This window comes from Coccinella septempunctata, chromosome 3, assembly GCF_907165205.1.
Source record: "Coccinella septempunctata chromosome 3, icCocSept1.1, whole genome shotgun sequence".
NCBI lineage: Eukaryota > Metazoa > Arthropoda > Insecta > Coleoptera > Coccinellidae > Coccinella > Coccinella septempunctata.
The window spans coordinates 26,974,909-26,992,748 of NC_058191.1; the positions used below are offsets into that span (position 1 = coordinate 26,974,909).

Consider the following 17,840-nt stretch of genomic DNA (forward strand, 5'->3'; position numbering starts at 1 on the left):
GGGCTTCGTTTTGTGTTAACCTTTAAAACTGTTTCTATATTAAATATTTTATTTTGACTATACTGTTGCCTCCTTCTTTAAGAATCTCCAATCCTAATGTTAATATAATAATACTACAAAAGGAACAAAGGAAGGAATAATTTGAAAATATAATTATCGGGTTTCTTTATATCAATGAGAAAATTGCTCTACTTATTCAGACTTTCACTTTTCCAAATAAATCGGATAAAAAACAAGGTGAAGTACCTATTACGTAATCGTACATATGTACTTTGTAGTCAAAAGGACAGGCCACAAAAACCGAGGTGAGTACCTTGTAATTTTTCATTATAGTAAAGCATATATTTCGAATTTCCAGTATTATCACTTCAGCCGTATCGAGAACCGAGAGAATAATTACAAGAAAATACTGAATCGATCTGCGATGAAGTGAGTTGGAAGATATGGGCTTTCTATTCTATTGAGCTTAAGAATACGGGCCTGGAAAAATGATTTTTTACTGTTATTTCCATCGGAACGGAGAGTTACATTGAAAGTGCCATATCGCCCATATCTTATTAAGTATTATAGACTAATAGAGCTCTGGATTCTGGATTTTTTTAATCTACATAATGAAAATTTATTTAGTCTTTCAAAATCTTCAATTTCTGTTATTGCTTTGAAATTTCAAAGGATGCCTCGATTACGGTATTGATTCTACATATACACATATAATTCATAATAATTATCAAGCCATTGTAAAAACGAGTTGAAATATTGCAAAATCGTACAAACTGATACAGCCTCAAAATCCTATCAAATGAAATATTCCGTATTCTTCGTACAAGTTCTATGACTTATCTGATATTCTGAGCAAAGTAAAGGTTCCTACAGATTACTCTGACGTGACGTGGGTCCATGTCATAATGCGCATGATTCAAAAATCTAACATAGGATTTTGCGCGGAAGCGTTCAAATTGATCTGACTTGACGTTTAACGTGCATTCCTATGTCACGTCAGAACAATTTGAACGCTTTCGCGCAAAATCTTATGTTAGATTTTTGAATCATGCGCATTGTGACGTGGGCCCACGTCCCGTCAGAGTAATCTGTAGGCACCTTAATTAAGGGGCTGCTGCTAAGGCTACGGCTGTGACAGTCTAAGGAGTGCGAGGGTAATATGAAATCAATATTTTTACATTTGTTGAATAATTCAAGAAACCAAAACAGAAAACATGGACCTTATTTTCATTCGCGAAAAAGAAATTAGATAATTTGCATAAGGCGATAATGTAATTTCAAGTGTCTAACTGGAATAACTTTTTATATTTTCCATTTCGAAAAATTGGCATTTGAAAATGAACCTATCCGCAACAATATACATATAGCAAAGGAGATGCCATGGGGTGGGTCAAATTGGTCTCTTAGTCATCGCCACATGCCTCGTCACACTAGAGCGCATTGGAGTAGCTCACATAAAATTAGACGCACAAAAGTTTAAGGTATTCTAAATTATTTCCTACATGATTGTCCAAGCTACGCCACTGTTAACGAAATCTCTCAATGAGCTTGACCACAGCCGTCTTTAGAGACGGCTATGTTGATATTGCCACCTTCTATATCATCACCCCATTTGCCAATAGTCTAGTCTCTTTTGTGTCTGCTTTGAACTGAATTGCACCTTATTCTTTGCTATTATATCTACTTGCCCATACGTGCATCGAAAGAAGACTCCCGCCACAATCCATACGTTCAAAAGCAAGCATAACTTTTTTCCTGAAAAAAGAGCTCATCACCTGATAAATAATATGTATATGATACATTTGTATATAGTTGAACTACTATTTTTTATGTAAAATATTCAGTTTTTGAAGCTGCTTTTCATAAAAGACAATCATTGGTATCACCATTGAGTATTAAACTAATGGTATCACTGCAACAATCAATGGTCAAGCTACCTTCAGAAACACAGCTGCATGGTGCACAAAAACGATGCTAAATCTAATTTTGATGATCGCGACTTGTCCATAATCTACTTTTAATCCGATTATTGAAAAAGAATCCATTAGAAAATTAAAAAATATTCTTGAGTGATATCAGCTCTCACATTTTCTTTTTGAAGTATTTCATCATGGCTCACAATAGAAAAGGGGATATTATACTAACTAATAAAATTTTCCCAGCTTATCTGGAGATATTTTCAATCAATAGTTACTTATTTCATATCCTATCAAAAAATGTCAATACTGATCCATTTTAACCTAGTTTCACCGTAATTTTTGAAAACTTAGGCGATTACAGAATATCCAAAATATTCAGTGCATAATAGGCTTTCGGTCACACGTGGTAAATGCATAGAAATTTCATAATAAAAGATGCTAAAATCATAGGTATACCCACTTTTGTTTAGTCATTTCCTGCCAATGGATAACGTATTTACCAAATCGTCTAATTCAGCATTCCGGATGTGTTTGAATCTGGACAATTACAGTATTATGAGTTATGTAATCAGTTTAATCATCTTCTGAATCTAAATATGCACTAATATGTAATAAGTTGCTCGTCCAGAGTAGGTATACTTTTCGAAATAGATTTTGGGTATAATAGGTTGGATGGTGCACGAAGATATGTTTGTTGATGAAAAGAATGGTGTTTTCTATCAAGAAAAGGGTTCTTTCAATGGCGTCACCTATTGACTTTCCGCACGCATATGCGTAGCAGGGCTTTTTTTCGCAAGATTTTGGAAAAGTACTAACAGTCAATGCGTGTGGAAAGTAATACTTTCGAAACGCTCTAGGAAAATAATTCGTTCTATGGTATAATTTAAATGAGGAAAAAAGTTTTTTGGGAAACTAATTCTAGGGGATAGCTTTTCCAGCCTTTGCAATTATAGATGGCCCACACTATTTTTCGACAAAGAATCACTGTTTGAAAATACATATGTCTAAGTTGTCAATTGGAAAGAACAAATATTTATAAGTTATTATACGTTCCAACCAGAAAAAATATATAGATATATAGGTATTGCGTAGTACACTAGATATAAGTCGGACAAATTCCTACTACCATAATAGGATAGGTATTTCTAGCTTCATAACCTAAAATTGCATATGCCCTTAATCCTTCTAGAACCCCCTCTTCTCAATTCTTACTGAAACGTTTTTACATCAAATTTTTGCACTTGTTGCTGAAAGAATCAGAAGTGTGGATAACTACATTCTTATCAGGTACCTTTCATTAAATAAATCCGCCATTACTCAATCATAGTGGTTGGTTTCAAAACTCAATTTTGCAATATCCATCCTTATTTCTTCCACGAAAGAACTGAAGTTATTTCAAAGCTGTGAAGTTGGGATGAAAATTTCTGATATGAACATCCTGTATTCCTAACAAATCAGTTCTCTAGCTATCGTGAATTATTTCAGAATGATACCTTTGTCTTTTTTATAACGATCTGGGTATTTACCAACTATTAATTTTTTTGGTTAATAACTTACTTCTAATCACAATGAACACATGGACTTTGAATATCAATTGATAAATCAGACTTAATAATAAGCAATCAAACCCAGATTTACATCACCTGTGATAATTATGTGGCTTGGAGAAGTCGTAAATTTCTCATTCGTAGGTAATCATTTGATTGGGATACTGAATATTTTTTCATGAAACATTGGGAATTGGTCATGGTCCTAGTGTGTCAGTGTTAAAAACTACAGAAATAAAGTGGTAAAATTTTACCGCTCGTCTTTAACATAATGATTGAATGAGAAGAACTGTATAAGAATGGATCATATGACCATTGTATAAAAGGCTACTAGTCCTTGATTATTATCATTGGTGAAGTATTCTGAAATAGAAACAGAAATAATTGAAATAAGAATTTTTTCTCGGAACATTAGTACGAAAATTTCACTGGACACTAGGAACTTTCCAGGACGAGCCATGGGCAAGTCAATTTTTCAACATGTTACGCACAATATTTTTTCTGCAGCCTTACTTTCGCTACTCGTTTCCATTTTTTGGATTAAAAAAAATGTTACATGAAAAGCGCTGTCATCATTAAATCGGTACAAAGTTCATGTTATCGTCAAATCCGTTCTCATATTACTATCGTTTTGTATTGGTAACGCTAGGGCTGCACTGGATCACAGAATATCCAATATGAATAAGGATGTCTTGAAATTATTGGTCTATTTTTTGTTTTTATAATTTGCACTGAATGCGCACCAGTTTTACTAATAAAATTTTCTATTGCAGCGAATTCCATTGGTAGAACTAGCTTCAGATCTTTGGGAATGATTGTAGTAGTAGTGAGTAGTGACATCAAAATATGCACTTGCACTGCATTAGTGTTACCAATAGAAAACGCTAATAGATATGCAAAATCGTCTAGAAAATGAAAACTGGAAAAAATCGTCCCAACAATGTAGTTTTCGTCGAACTCAATATAAAATGTAATTTTAGGTACTAATTCCAGAAAGAAAAGTAAACTATTTTTGTTGGCAAGTATTTTTCGTCCGCATCAGATACTTTTCGTCCGTGCACACTTTTCGTCCGCTCTCTTTATCACTTTAAAACAAACACGACAGTGGCGCTTAATCAATTTCGAGAGCCAGGATCTGATAATAACATAAGTGCCTGTGGCAATATAGCTGTCACTTTCTCTTGTCAAATTCTTCATGTACCTAATCTGCTATAGCTTCTATGACTGACTTAAGAACGTGGTTTGAATGAAAATATTCATTATAATATGTTACTTATAGCGATATGGAAAAGAATAACACTCCTCCAGAGATGAGGGAATTGGCAACTACGTCCAGGTTGGATTTACAGCACACAATTGAGTACTTACTTCCATAAAGGTATGCGGGGTCGACGAAAAAATGTGATATGCATCTCGGGGTCTATATTGTCTCGCCTCTTGCTAGCCTCGACTATCCTTTACAGCCTCGACTATAATATACTGTTTTTTTCTTTACCTATTAATGACGCCTTTTAATGGTATATTTCACGATGCTGGGTCCCCTGCTGTTCCTGGTCTAATGAATAATAAAGGAGAAACACTATCTAACTGTCTCCATATAGTGAGGGTTGATAAGGTGGAATAAGAAAATAGGAAATACCTTTTACAAATTTTATGTAGGGGGAATCCGGAGACTTGCTCAGGTAGGAGACTTGAACCACCTCAAATATTTCAATTCAAATTTCGCACTACCGGTATCGTAAATAGCTTACGACATTCTGGTAACAAAGCACAACTAGTGTCTGCTCCATTTTGGCCGCCATTAGAACAGTTCGGGAGTGAGAGGGTTGAACGTGATTTTGTTGTTAGGAAGTGAGAAATTTAATAGGTAATTTTTGTTTGTTATACTGTCTGAAAAGTTTAATAAGTGCGTGGTGTTATTTAGTTTTATTGCTTTCATTGATTAATATTGTTTTACAAACGGAGGGCCGAAGACTTGATCCATGCTATAGTCGGGAGACATGATCAGTGGTCCAAGTATACCGCACTGAGTTAAGATAATAGTTTGCTTCAAAAAAAGAAAATTGAATAATAGAAATAAATATAAAAAAATATACAAAGGAAAAATGGAAATAAGTGAGAGTGACCCTGAAATAAAAACTATGTATTTCATACACTGATACATCTGATGATGAAAACTTTGACCTAGACAATCGTTGGTCACTAGAAATTGTTTTCTTTCAACGTCTTTCCTGATAAACAAACTTATGGTCAAGTCTCTCTCGCCCCCTGTTCAACTGTTCAACCCCTAACTGGGTTAGGGAGACATCAGATAATTTTCGGTTTCTAAAAAAGAATTGCTGTACTCAAAATGTTCATCTCTATTATTATCTATCGTTACCTATTTGGGTATGAAATCTTCACACAAAAAAAAATTTGTTGCTACCATTTACAGATCCCACTTTAGTGGTTTCAGAGTAAAAAGGTGTTCATCTCTCCCGGACTCCCCATACTTATAGATATTCTGAACAAAAAACGGCTCAGCACTGTGTGTTCCTCATCGGTGTAGTCAAGTCTTAGATATTGTATAGTTTTATGGGTGTGGGGTTACCTGCAACAGCGTATTCAAGAAAATTATAAAATGTGAGAATACGATTTTAAAGATTAAATAGGTAGGTACCGAAAGCTTTTCAGATACTCTACGGTTGCTCTTTATAAAATTTCTAATAATTTGAAGGTAAGAAATTTGTATACACAATGTTACTTTGAATATGTTTGAAAAATGAGAAAAAATTAAGCATCATACATATTTTACAAGATATGCTAATCAGAGCAACCTGCCTGTGCCATTTATGCCTATAAATTATGTCAGAAATTTTTAAGATTTTTCGGGACAAAGATTATTATTAATAGATTACCAAAAGCTATCAAGGACACTTTAACTTCAAAAATTATTAAATATATTGATAAACAATTTCTGCTTAAAAATCAGGTTTATTTCAACGAAATTATTTCAAGTTTGTTGATATAAGGTCTTGTCTCTACTGCTCGTACTCTCTAAGTATAAAACTTAATAATTATTTTCGTACAAAACTTTGAATTTTCAAGCGGTTGCTGTGATTTAGAAAATAGTAATTATTTGGTTCAGACTGATGCAAAACGTAATTGAAAGCCAAGATAATACTGAAATATTTATTTTCACAACACTTTTTCAATAACACTCATTATTACTTCGTTGATTTCATCAGTATCATTAAAGGTTTTTTTTTGAAGTATCATAGAAAATCTCGAATAGAAACGTTGAAAAGTTTGTGCCAACGAACCTATCCATTTAAAATGCTTAATTTTTGAAATGATGTGGCCGACACTTGATGGAAATCCACAATAAAGTATGCTCAGAAACTTAATTACATGGTTTACCTTCACCCACCTGAGGATGCTATTGTTGTAGCGAAACACGTGCAGTTGTTAGATAGCTTATCCTATATTGAGAATCATGCAATTACGATTTTAATTTACTTAATTCTTGGTTATACGATGAATTCAATCTTTTACTTAAAGGCTCCATGATCTGAGGAATGAGTAGTAAAAACTATATGCATTATATTGTTCATATATTTTACGTTTACCTTTAGTGTTCCTGAAGATGATTAATCATACATAACCTGTTGACTTGAAAGAATAGATTGAATATTTACAAAAATATAAAACGCCATATTTTCTTATATTAGTTTACTATCACTTTGAAAGAACTTCAAATTAATGAATTCAATCATAAATAAATGGTAGGAATTTCAGTGAAGTAGACTTTGATTTTGATTTCGTTGAATGAGAAACAGTCAAATCAAGCAATTCGGGAGTTCCTGTACAGGGTGGGCAAAATTCGTGGTCTACTGAGAGGATGTCGAGAACTATAAGAGCTAGAAGAAAACGGATGACACATTTCCTAGCTCTTTTTCAGAGAAACAAAGAGTGGTGAAAACCGTAGCCTCCTAGATTCTTCGTTTTTGAGTTATTAGCAAAAAGTGATATTTTGACGATTTAGAAAAATCCTCATAACTTTTTTGTCTTTGAAGTTACAGATCTGAAACTTGAACCTTCAGCAGGTACTTTTTCACGTACAATCCACTGGCGAGCTTAAAATATTTTTTCATTTCGAATCATCAGGCGGATTTTAGTTTTTTTAGACGCAAACATTTATTGAATTTATTATTTTGAATTGGAATAAAAATCTTTTGGCAGTAGATTCTACGTATGAGAGTGCCTAAGAAGGTTTAAGTTTAAGATCTTTAACTTCAAAGGCAAAAAAATTATGAGAACTTTTCGAAATCGTAAAAATCTCATTTTTTGCTAATAACTCGAAAACGAAGAATCGTAGGAAGCTACGGTTTTCATCATTCTTTATTTCTCTTGAAAAGAGCTCGGAAATGTGTCATCCGTTTTCTTCTAGCTCTTATGGTTCTCGAGATCCCTTCAGTAGACAACGAATTTTGCCCAACCTGTACTTGGGTACAATAGTTGAATCTCAACTGTTTGCTGTTAACGTTGTAATAAAGATGGTAGCTCAAACAACAAAATATATACGCCAAAAATGGTATATGCTCTCTGGTAGTTTTTCTTTCTCGAACTGTATACGGGAATAGGAGGCTGACGAAGTTTTTCTCAAAAAATTTTATACCATGATTAGTAACTTCTTCATTTTGTGAATGAAGTGAATTTTTTGTTCTCTTCTAACTTCTTCATATATGCATAATCAATCGATGCCAAAATTTTACACTGCTGCTTTCTGTCAAATCAGAAGGATAGTAGCATTCCCATTGTATAGATAATAATCATAGATAACAAGCAAAACTCAAAATTGAGTGGATATATCATTAAATCATTTCTGATACCCAATTTCTATTATTCCGAGCTTTATTCATGATATGTTCTCCTCGGCTGATCAGATGAGTTCATCAAAACGAGACTAATAACATGGCTCCTAGTCCAGGACCTTAAAAAAGTGTCACTCATTTTCAAACAACCCGAAATCAAGGTGGCTGTTAGATATTCACGAAACAATTAATTATGGTGTAATGAAATGCAGCAATTGTATTAGGAATCGTATAATAGAGGTAACATTTAATTTGAAACATTTATTGCACGGGCAATTAAATCGTCTGCTATAAAACCTAATGCCACAGCTAACATGGTCAGTTCAGTTCAGATAATCGTATTAGAACTCTAATTTTTTTTATATCATAAAAAAAATGTTCAAATTTGTTGTGTTGTTAACTTGTGCTTTCGTAGCCGTTAATGCGGTAAGGAAAAAAATCCTAAAAAACGTTAAGTGGCCACGAAGTGTTTTGCTTTTTCGAAATTTTATCTTGGCCGAATTCCACCAAATATCATCACCCATCATATAAAACATTAATTTACAAGGATTATAAATTGTTCGATATAGAAGATTTCATAGGTTAATTTGGGTATAGAAGCACCATTTTGTAGACATCCTATGCTCAATTTCAATCAAGTTGTGAAAATCTAAAAAACTAACTGAAAGATACTAAAATTTCGAAATAAGTCCTCTAAGATGATGAAAAAAGTTATGGTTAGTAAAATAGGCCCGATAAATTTAAGTTAAGTTTTAGATCAATACCCTTAATTTGCCGTAAAAAACTTTTTTTGGCCTATCTTTTGAAATGATTATTCAATATGGAAAAAATTTAAAATTTATATTCATAAATATACATGGTATTTCCAAATTAGACGTGAACCTTGGAAGAAGTGTTAGTATCACTCATTTGCTGTCGTTTGAGCCATATTTATTGTCAACCAAAAATCAACCGTTTCCGAGATATTTGAGTTCTTGTTTTTTTTCAAAAAATCTCTCACCTTACTTCATTTTTCATCAATTTTTTTTATTTTGACCAAGTTTGATTATAATTTTGGATTATTTTCATCAGAAGAAGATATGATACGTATGAAAAAAGCAAAACTATCCTGTATTAGATGTTGAAAAAGAATTAGTATGATTTAAAATTCAGTATATGAAGAAAAGAAAATTCTAATATCAATTTGCAAATTAATAATAAATCAATTTCTAATATCAATTTGCCTGCAACCTGCAACTTTCGAATTCCACAATTCATGTATGAAAAAATTATTTAAAAAACTTGAGAAATTCCTGCTTCTTCATTCCCTAAAAGAGTTGCGGGCAAATTGATATTAGAATTTTTTTTTCTCCATATACCAAATTTTAAATCATACTAATTCTTTTTCAACATCTAATACAGGATAGTTTTGCTTTTTTCATACGTTTCATATCTTTATCTGATGAAAATAATCCAAAATTATAATCAAACTTGGTCAACGTAGAAAAAAATTACGAAAAATGAAGTAGGGTGGGAAATTTTTTGAAAAATACAAGAACTCAATTATCTCAGAAAGTGTTGATTTTTGGTTATCAATGAATATGGCTCAAACGACAGCAAAATGAGTTGGGAGAAATTCAACTCTCATATTGTTGTGTAGTAGATGTGTAGTAGATGTGAGGATGCCTTCCACTGCTACCTTGAGGTTTATTATGCCCATTAGAGCTGTTCTAACAACTGCGCCATCTACAGCTCAGTATAAACATTAGATATATATTATCATGATACAAACATTTTCATTCATTCAAAGATAACAGATGACACATCTGAGTTTTGCAGCAAAAATAGAAACCTCTGCGTTAACTCAACTGGAAGGTAATGGTAACATTACCTTCAAAGTGAGTATCGGAAAGCCTATAACAGATTTTTAACATCAAGTCAGATTTTTCGTTCATAACGGAATTACTTAGAAGAAGTAAGCTGGTAGATCTACCATTTCAGTAGATCCATCTTTCTGGGCAGAAAAGTTGTTTCCAATTGTTCAAACCGAAGGTATTGGAGAGTATGATAACCTTCGCGAATATTCTTTAAGAGATTTTACACATAATTTTCTCAGGGGTGGTATTTCCTCCCCCTCCCACCCCTGCCTGTGATCGATGCTAACCTCACTTTTGTCAGATTGAAGACTCACGTAGATTTGCTTACATTTGCGTTCGATAGACGTCAAAAAATCGCAAATATCTGAATTATTTCCGATCCGGTTATTAGTCTTCCGTATGGCATTTTCGCTACCATTAAGATACAGCGGCAAGAGGTTCGATCACAGATTGCGATTTCCAAACCCTCAAAACGCCTGATTTTTCACATTTATTTTTAGCACTCTCTGCCTGCCACCATATCAAATAAATGTCCGAGAGTCCAACGCGAAAACATGGTTTTAGTTTAATAATTATTCAATTTCAATCGCTTATGCACCTACCTATATCAATAAAACAAGCGAAGGAGCAATTCCATTGGCACCCTGATGTAAAACTATAATTAAATTTTCATGTACTATGTACCTACTTGAAACTATAGGTTTTCAATGGACAATGAATGAATGAATCACCAACACGTCACATGTGTTCCGAGAAGTATCATAGTACGATCCTGAAAGATTCCCATACTGGTTATCAGAAATTCATATAATAATATCTCTTATACAGGGTGATTCCGGAGGAAACCGTCAGATTTTAGGAGAAGTTCACACTAGTCATGACAGTTTGGTTTACGTCTTGGGTCTCTATTGAGACTCTACAGGGTCCGATTCGACCGATTTTACTTTTACCAATCACTTTGATATGGTTCATTCAATTTTGATGAAATTTTCAGTGTACCTACAATGTGAATGAGCACATTCAATAACACTATTTCGTTTTTCAAACTACCGGGTTGTTATTGTGATAATTTCAGTTCAAGTATGGGGGTTCACATAACACCCTGTGTATTTTGAACGAATTTTGGACGAATGCAATATTTTGAAGCAAAATCCAAATCTCATCGGAAATTCTATAGGAAATTTGAGTGAAACAGCGCAAACATGAATTCAAAAAAGATGAAACCTCTTCACAAATTTAATGTGAATATTTTATTAATCCTTAGTTTAGCCTTTATGTCTCCAGTTATGAGGATTTTACAGGTTTGTGATTTGATTTCTTGAATTAAATGATTTATTCAGAATATGAGCAATTAAACATATGTATTTGAAATAAGATTGAATTTTTTCCGAACTTAGGAATAGCTTTGCATCTTTCATTTTTTTAACGATGCAGCATACCTAGTTCAGTAAAATTTCTGATACTCCGTGGTACAAATGGACGCTTTTGTACAACAATATCCGAAGCAGGATACTTGATTCAAACATAAAGAAGCCGCTATTTTTTAGTGAACCTATGGATACTTCCATATGTTCACTAAAAATTAGCGGAATACTAGTATTGAATATCTTGATTCAGTAGCCTAAACAATCAAAGAATTCTAGATGACGTTCACAAGTCATAGGTCATATAAAGTTGGGTAAATAGTTCTAATCACTCTCAGAATCTACAGCAGATAATAATATTGAATACTTGGTTTTAAGCTTTAACCATCCAGTTTGATACTATACCGGGTTGGCAGTTGGCACCATTGCCAACTACTTTATTATTAATGCTACAAAAGCGGTTAAATGAGAAAACAAGTAGCATTTTTAATGGCCTTTTCGAAGCCGAAAACAAAACAAAAATTGACAGTTGCGTTTCAAAATATTTCGCAAAATGATATTTTTCAAATGGAACAACAAAGCTCTTATCACTTTTCTTCCTAAAGTTGAAAATGAGAGACTTATGTGGAAATATTCATTTCATTCATCAGTACAAAAAATTTCTTGTTTTGGCGAATAAAACCTCATGATTGTCCAAATACCCAAGTTAGGTGCTTTTACGAATGACAATAACTTTTGGGTGTTTGGACAATCATGAGGTTTTATTCGCCAAAAGAAAGAAATTTTTTGTGCTGTTGAGTTAAATAAATATTTCCACATAAGTCGCTCATTTTCAACATTAGGAAGACAGGTGATATAAGCTTCGTTGTTGAAAATGTTATAACGAATCGAGAAGCATGATGAAATATAGGATGTTCCATTTGAAAAATATATCATTTTATGAAATATTTTGAAAACGCGACTGTCAATTTTTGTTTCGTTTTCGGCATTGAGAAGGCCATTAAAAATGCTACTAGTTTGCCCATTTAACCGAATTCGTAGTATCAATAATTACGGAGTTGGAAATGGTGCCGACTCAATAGATATAGTAAGCTTCAGGAGGGCACACAGTCGCAATTAGCCCCAAGAAATTATAAGTCTGTTCTTTTTTATGTCTTTTTTTAGATTAATTCCCGGTAACGGGATACTGCAATGAATGATGAGTAAGCTTCAAACTGAACAAAATAGAAAAAGGTACAAGATAGAATAATAGTTAATTTTTTCTTATCTAAAATTCCGATATCCAGTTTTTCTTGCGGTAGCAAACCCTAAAATATAACGCTAAGTATACTCTAAAGGATTTTCATATCTACTCAGCAAAATTAAGACTAAGGTTAATAAGACTCAGTAGGAAAAAAATTAGTATTAATTAATTGAAAAATACCAAAATTATTAATTAATTGTTCAAAAAGTTTAAAACTTAATGATAGTAGGAACGAATGGGTACAACTTGTCACAATTCAATTTTCAATTTTCGGTTTTATTCCTAAACCTTCGGGCTTGCACCAATCTTTCGGAAAATGTTAAAGTATCCTATTAAGTTCTTTTTTTTCTAAACTGTTCCATATTTTGATTGATGGACGATGTTTTCTTTAGTCGTCAGAAATACCAGAAAAAATTTGGAATAAAACTACAATTTCCAATTAAAATTGGTTAAGAATTCGACCACTTAATGCACTTGACACATTTCAAAGAGTTAAAAAACGCTAAATAGAAATGTTTAAGCACATTCATAAGTATAATTGGAAAACTTTCACAACTGCATACCTAACATTCCCAATTGTCATTAATAAACCTTGAATTTCCACCCCTCCATCGTACACCCAAGAATTTGCAAACAAAGACAGCTCCCATTTAAGTATCTTGGTGCTTTTCAGTTCACCGGAAAAATATATACTTGCAGAAATATCCGGCTGGATTTGGGCTTTCTATTTCATTTTTAGGTAGTCCCTGATATTTAATTGCACTTTTTATTCGATTGTTTTTAAGTTTTGTTTTATATATCTTTAGGTGAGCGAAGAACTGAAAGGAAAATTCTTAGAAAAAATGACGAAAATTGGGGGAGAATGTGCAAAGGAAGTAGGGGCCAATGAAGGTAAATGAATCATTTCTTCAATTTATATATCTACAAATAGCTCACTCAATTAAGTAGAGGAGGTAATGGTAAATATTCAATTCACCTTGAGTTGATTATTTTTTTAGTATACTTCACCTAATGGATTTACAACATTGTTATCATTGTCTTTCATAAATTAAATAAGACATTAATTTCGGGTAATTGAGAAGTAGTGAGGCGTACAAAATCATTGAGATTCTACTACTTTTGGAATTATTTGATTCTGTTAAGACTTCATCAAATATTGAAGAATGTTCAAGCTTATTACAGCTTTATTAAGATCTGGATTTTATTGCAGAAGAAATTTTCTTTTTACTCTCCGAATTTTAATAACTGCAACCAATTTTGTTTTATCCCCGTGAAGAATTTGTCAATTTGTTTGATTATGATTCTTGAATAACATATTTGTAGCTTTTTTGGCTATCTATTATGATTATGATAAAAAATTTATTTATTCGTTGCAGATGATATTGCCGAATTAATGGCCCATAAACTACCGTCTAGGCATGAAGGAGAATGTATGATCTTCTGCTTCCATAAACATTTAGGTTTGGTAAGTGAAAAGATATTCATAATTATTTAAAAAGATGGATGTTGTTGAGAGAATAAAGAAGAATATATCGTATATGACCACAATTATAGTGAAAAGCAAGTATAAACTTATCCATCTTCATCAATATATTAAAACGATTGAGATATCGATATCTGATTAGAACTCATCTGAATGATTTGTAAAAAATCTTCGAGATGGTCCCCAGTTAATGATATAATAAACTCATTCTGAGTTAGCTGAATGAAAATTTCCATTCTAAATTTTATCCATTGGGAAATGTTTTCTTTCTATAAAAATCAATATCGACTTTGTAGTGTTTCAATATTATTTTTTATAGAGTATGTCTTTGACTTGTATATATTTTATCAGAAGAATTCTGAAGTCAAAAGAAACACTTTTTCCATTTACCATTTTTTTCCAGTTCCGCTCGGTTGAAAAGATACAGGCTATTGAAAATCCATGAAAAAATGTAGGTTTACTTATTTCAGCTAAGTATATCTGACATCGATCTTATCATTCTTATAGAATATAACGATTTTCGGAATGTAGGAATTTGACCTACATCTTCCAGTTTCTTGATGATGACCATTAATTAACCATATATAATATAAATATCAGAAATTCAAAGAATCCAACTCTTAAAAGAAGAAAGCCAAACGCTCACTAATGAATATTCGAGCATTTTACAAAATAAAAGTATTCTTCATGAAGAAAGTTTTTAATATCTGAAATTTTTAATATTAATGTGTTAAGTCGTCTCACAGTAAAACTAAAAATTCCGATTTATCTCAAACTTGTCTTTTTTATAGTCACTTCACATTGACATCAAATTACAACTATTGTCATCAAGGGACCTACTATTATTTTTCAAACAAATTTCTAAGGGTGTGAGAAATATATAAATTCAACAAAAACATAACATTTCTCCCCGCCGTGGCAGAAGTATCATCTTTGTCCACTATCTTCGATATCCAATCTACATAACTTGGCAACATAATGAAAAATTTGCGGCATATAGACAAGAATTGAATTATGACAGAAGTACCTCCCTGGAGGGTACTGTATGCCCCAAATTTTTCATAAGTAGTATACTTCATATTTTCTCGTATAATACTCCTTTTTCGATGTATGGAGGGTAGAGAGACTCTCTACCCTCCATATTTCAAAGACTCAAGGAATAACCTCAAAACCTTACACATTACATATGTGTAGTGTCGTAAATATAACGTTTGAACATTTAGAGAAAATATAAAATGAAAAAAAAGGGGTTTGAATCTGGTAATTCTTGAACGAAATGAAATGAAAAAATAAAATATGATTTTGAGCTGAATTCGTTATTATTATAGAAAATGAAATAGAAATCAAGAGAAGAATATTTTATATATTTTATGGCCAAAGAAATTTCGTCAACTCATTTATAGTATTTTGAATATACTACTAAGTTCAACAAATGGAATGGAAAAAGTGAGTTTATGCTTATTTTTCTAATTCTAATATAGCAGCTTACTTCCAAGGTTAAATTGATATAAGTAATGATTCAGTGTCAGGTTTCCAGGGGTGGCATAGCTCATTACAAAAACTTAAAATGGCTATATCTTATTATCTAGGCCGAATCGGAAAAAATTGTAAAGGAAAAAAGTATTTCTTTTGACCTCAAGAATCTGAAGTTAAAAGAAATATGTTAGTCAAAGACTCACCCTTTGTACCATAATAAGTTATCTTTTCGGCTGAGTCATAAAGTAGGTACAGTGAGTGCATTATGAAAATTATACTTTACTGAACTGATTTTTCAAAGTTGCTGAATATTTTGAGTGGATAAAACATATTTTAACTTCATCAACTTCCACGAACCAGTCAACCAGTTGAATTTATAAATTTTTTAGTGAGAAAAACTACCAGATACATATTATTGTCTCTTTGCAGATGAATGAAGATGGAACACTCAACAAGGAAGGTGCAATGAAAGCTGCTGAACCTTTGAAAGCTGATGACCCAGAACTTCACGAAAAAGTAGTGAAGATTGGAAAGGAATGTGCTGAAGAAGGTAGGATCTTCATAGTAGATAATGAATTTATCTAATTCCTCATTTTTTTCACAGTTGCCGCAGATGACGACAAGTGCAAGTATGCAACCAAACTGACTGAGTGTGTAGTTAAGAAAGGAAAAGCGGTAATTATCTTTTTTATTCACACTGATGATTGACGATGTAATCATTGATAAGTTTTAACCATTTCATTTAATTTACCATTCAAAATGAGAATGAATCAAAAACATGTAAATGCAGTATTTGATATTTAAAAATTTTAAATTTTCGGGATTTGAAATTTGCCGCCCAATTCACTCACTCGACATCCTCGCCCTAGTAAGCAAATAAAAATTATGAGCAATTCACCAAACTTTCACATTTTCAACTTTGAATCAAAAAAATGTTTTTTTTTTTAAAGATAAATAGTGTTCCATGAAATGAGATGAGAAAGAAATACGAACTGTTATTGCCCCACAGCTGAAAACAATTTTTATTGATACCGATACCAAATTCGAATTTTTATTACTTCACATCAAATGGTATAAACTGAAAATATTGGATAATACCTGATTTCAATTGAGAAGTTGGGCAATACATATTTAGAATCTTAGGAATCACATTTTTGAAAATATAACTCCTAGTCAATCCGAATGTTTTGATAATATGAAAAGTGGTTCACTTATCCGGCTTCTTCAATAACCTTTATTTTTCTGGCGCAACAACATTAGAAATAAAATGATCCAACGTGCACACACACACAAAGATTAAAGTCTTTTGACTGTTACTTAGTTCCCTTTTTTATTTTACCACTCTCAAAATTCTCTCTGGTAATGTAAATAATTATTAGTTTAAAGTTTGAACAAGTCAATTAGGTAAACCGCAAGTCGTAATTTGTTTTTTGGATTACAATATTTTCGTAATTTCTTTCGAAAAATGTACAAGGAAGTGGTTAGTACGACACACAATTCTTGAAATTTCATAACTAAGATTTATCATTAGGATGAAAATCGAATATTCTTGCTCTGGATTTACAAGATGAATCAACGCCAGTCAGGTTCAGGAAAAAATTGAAATTTTGTTATGAAAATAAAGTGATCTACCCCTCGGTCATTTTATAAAAATGAATCTATACTTATTCCCTATAAACACCTATATAAACCCATCTTTACATATATGTATTTTTTTAATTTACCTATATACCTATGTACCTCTATTTTTTTATCGTAGGGGTCTACTCACCCTAGTGGTAATTGAAGAATAGGTATTTCATTTCTTCGGTGAAAAATTATTATCTCGATAATTAGGAATATTGTTTTCATACATCCTTGGCGCCATTCCACATGTATAGTATTCACTTGAATCGTTCGAAGTATTTTCGAAATAATAGTGATTTCATTAATCGAATAATACAATTTATTTTTCAGATGGGATTGGATTCCTCAGTGCTCCATTAAATCCATAATGTACCTACAATCAAATCCAGTGATACAAATCAAGTTTCGTTATACAAAATAGTTTATTATTCTCTGTATGTTATTTCATAAAAATAAAATATTTATGAATCTTA

At 32.2% G+C, this 17,840-nt stretch overlaps 1 protein-coding gene across 1 annotated transcript; it reads left to right on the forward strand.

Annotated features, from left to right (window-relative positions):
- The first annotated feature begins 8,596 nt into the window (after nucleotides 1-8,596).
- On the forward strand, nucleotides 8,597-17,840 carry LOC123309492 (general odorant-binding protein 19d-like). The gene is made up of 6 exons (XM_044892643.1): nucleotides 8,597-8,745; nucleotides 13,589-13,673; nucleotides 14,159-14,247; nucleotides 16,171-16,291; nucleotides 16,346-16,416; nucleotides 17,698-17,840. The coding sequence occupies exons 1-6, from the start codon at nucleotides 8,695-8,697 to the stop codon at nucleotides 17,725-17,727; spliced, it is 447 nt and encodes a 148-aa protein (XP_044748578.1). The 5' UTR covers nucleotides 8,597-8,694; the 3' UTR covers nucleotides 17,728-17,840.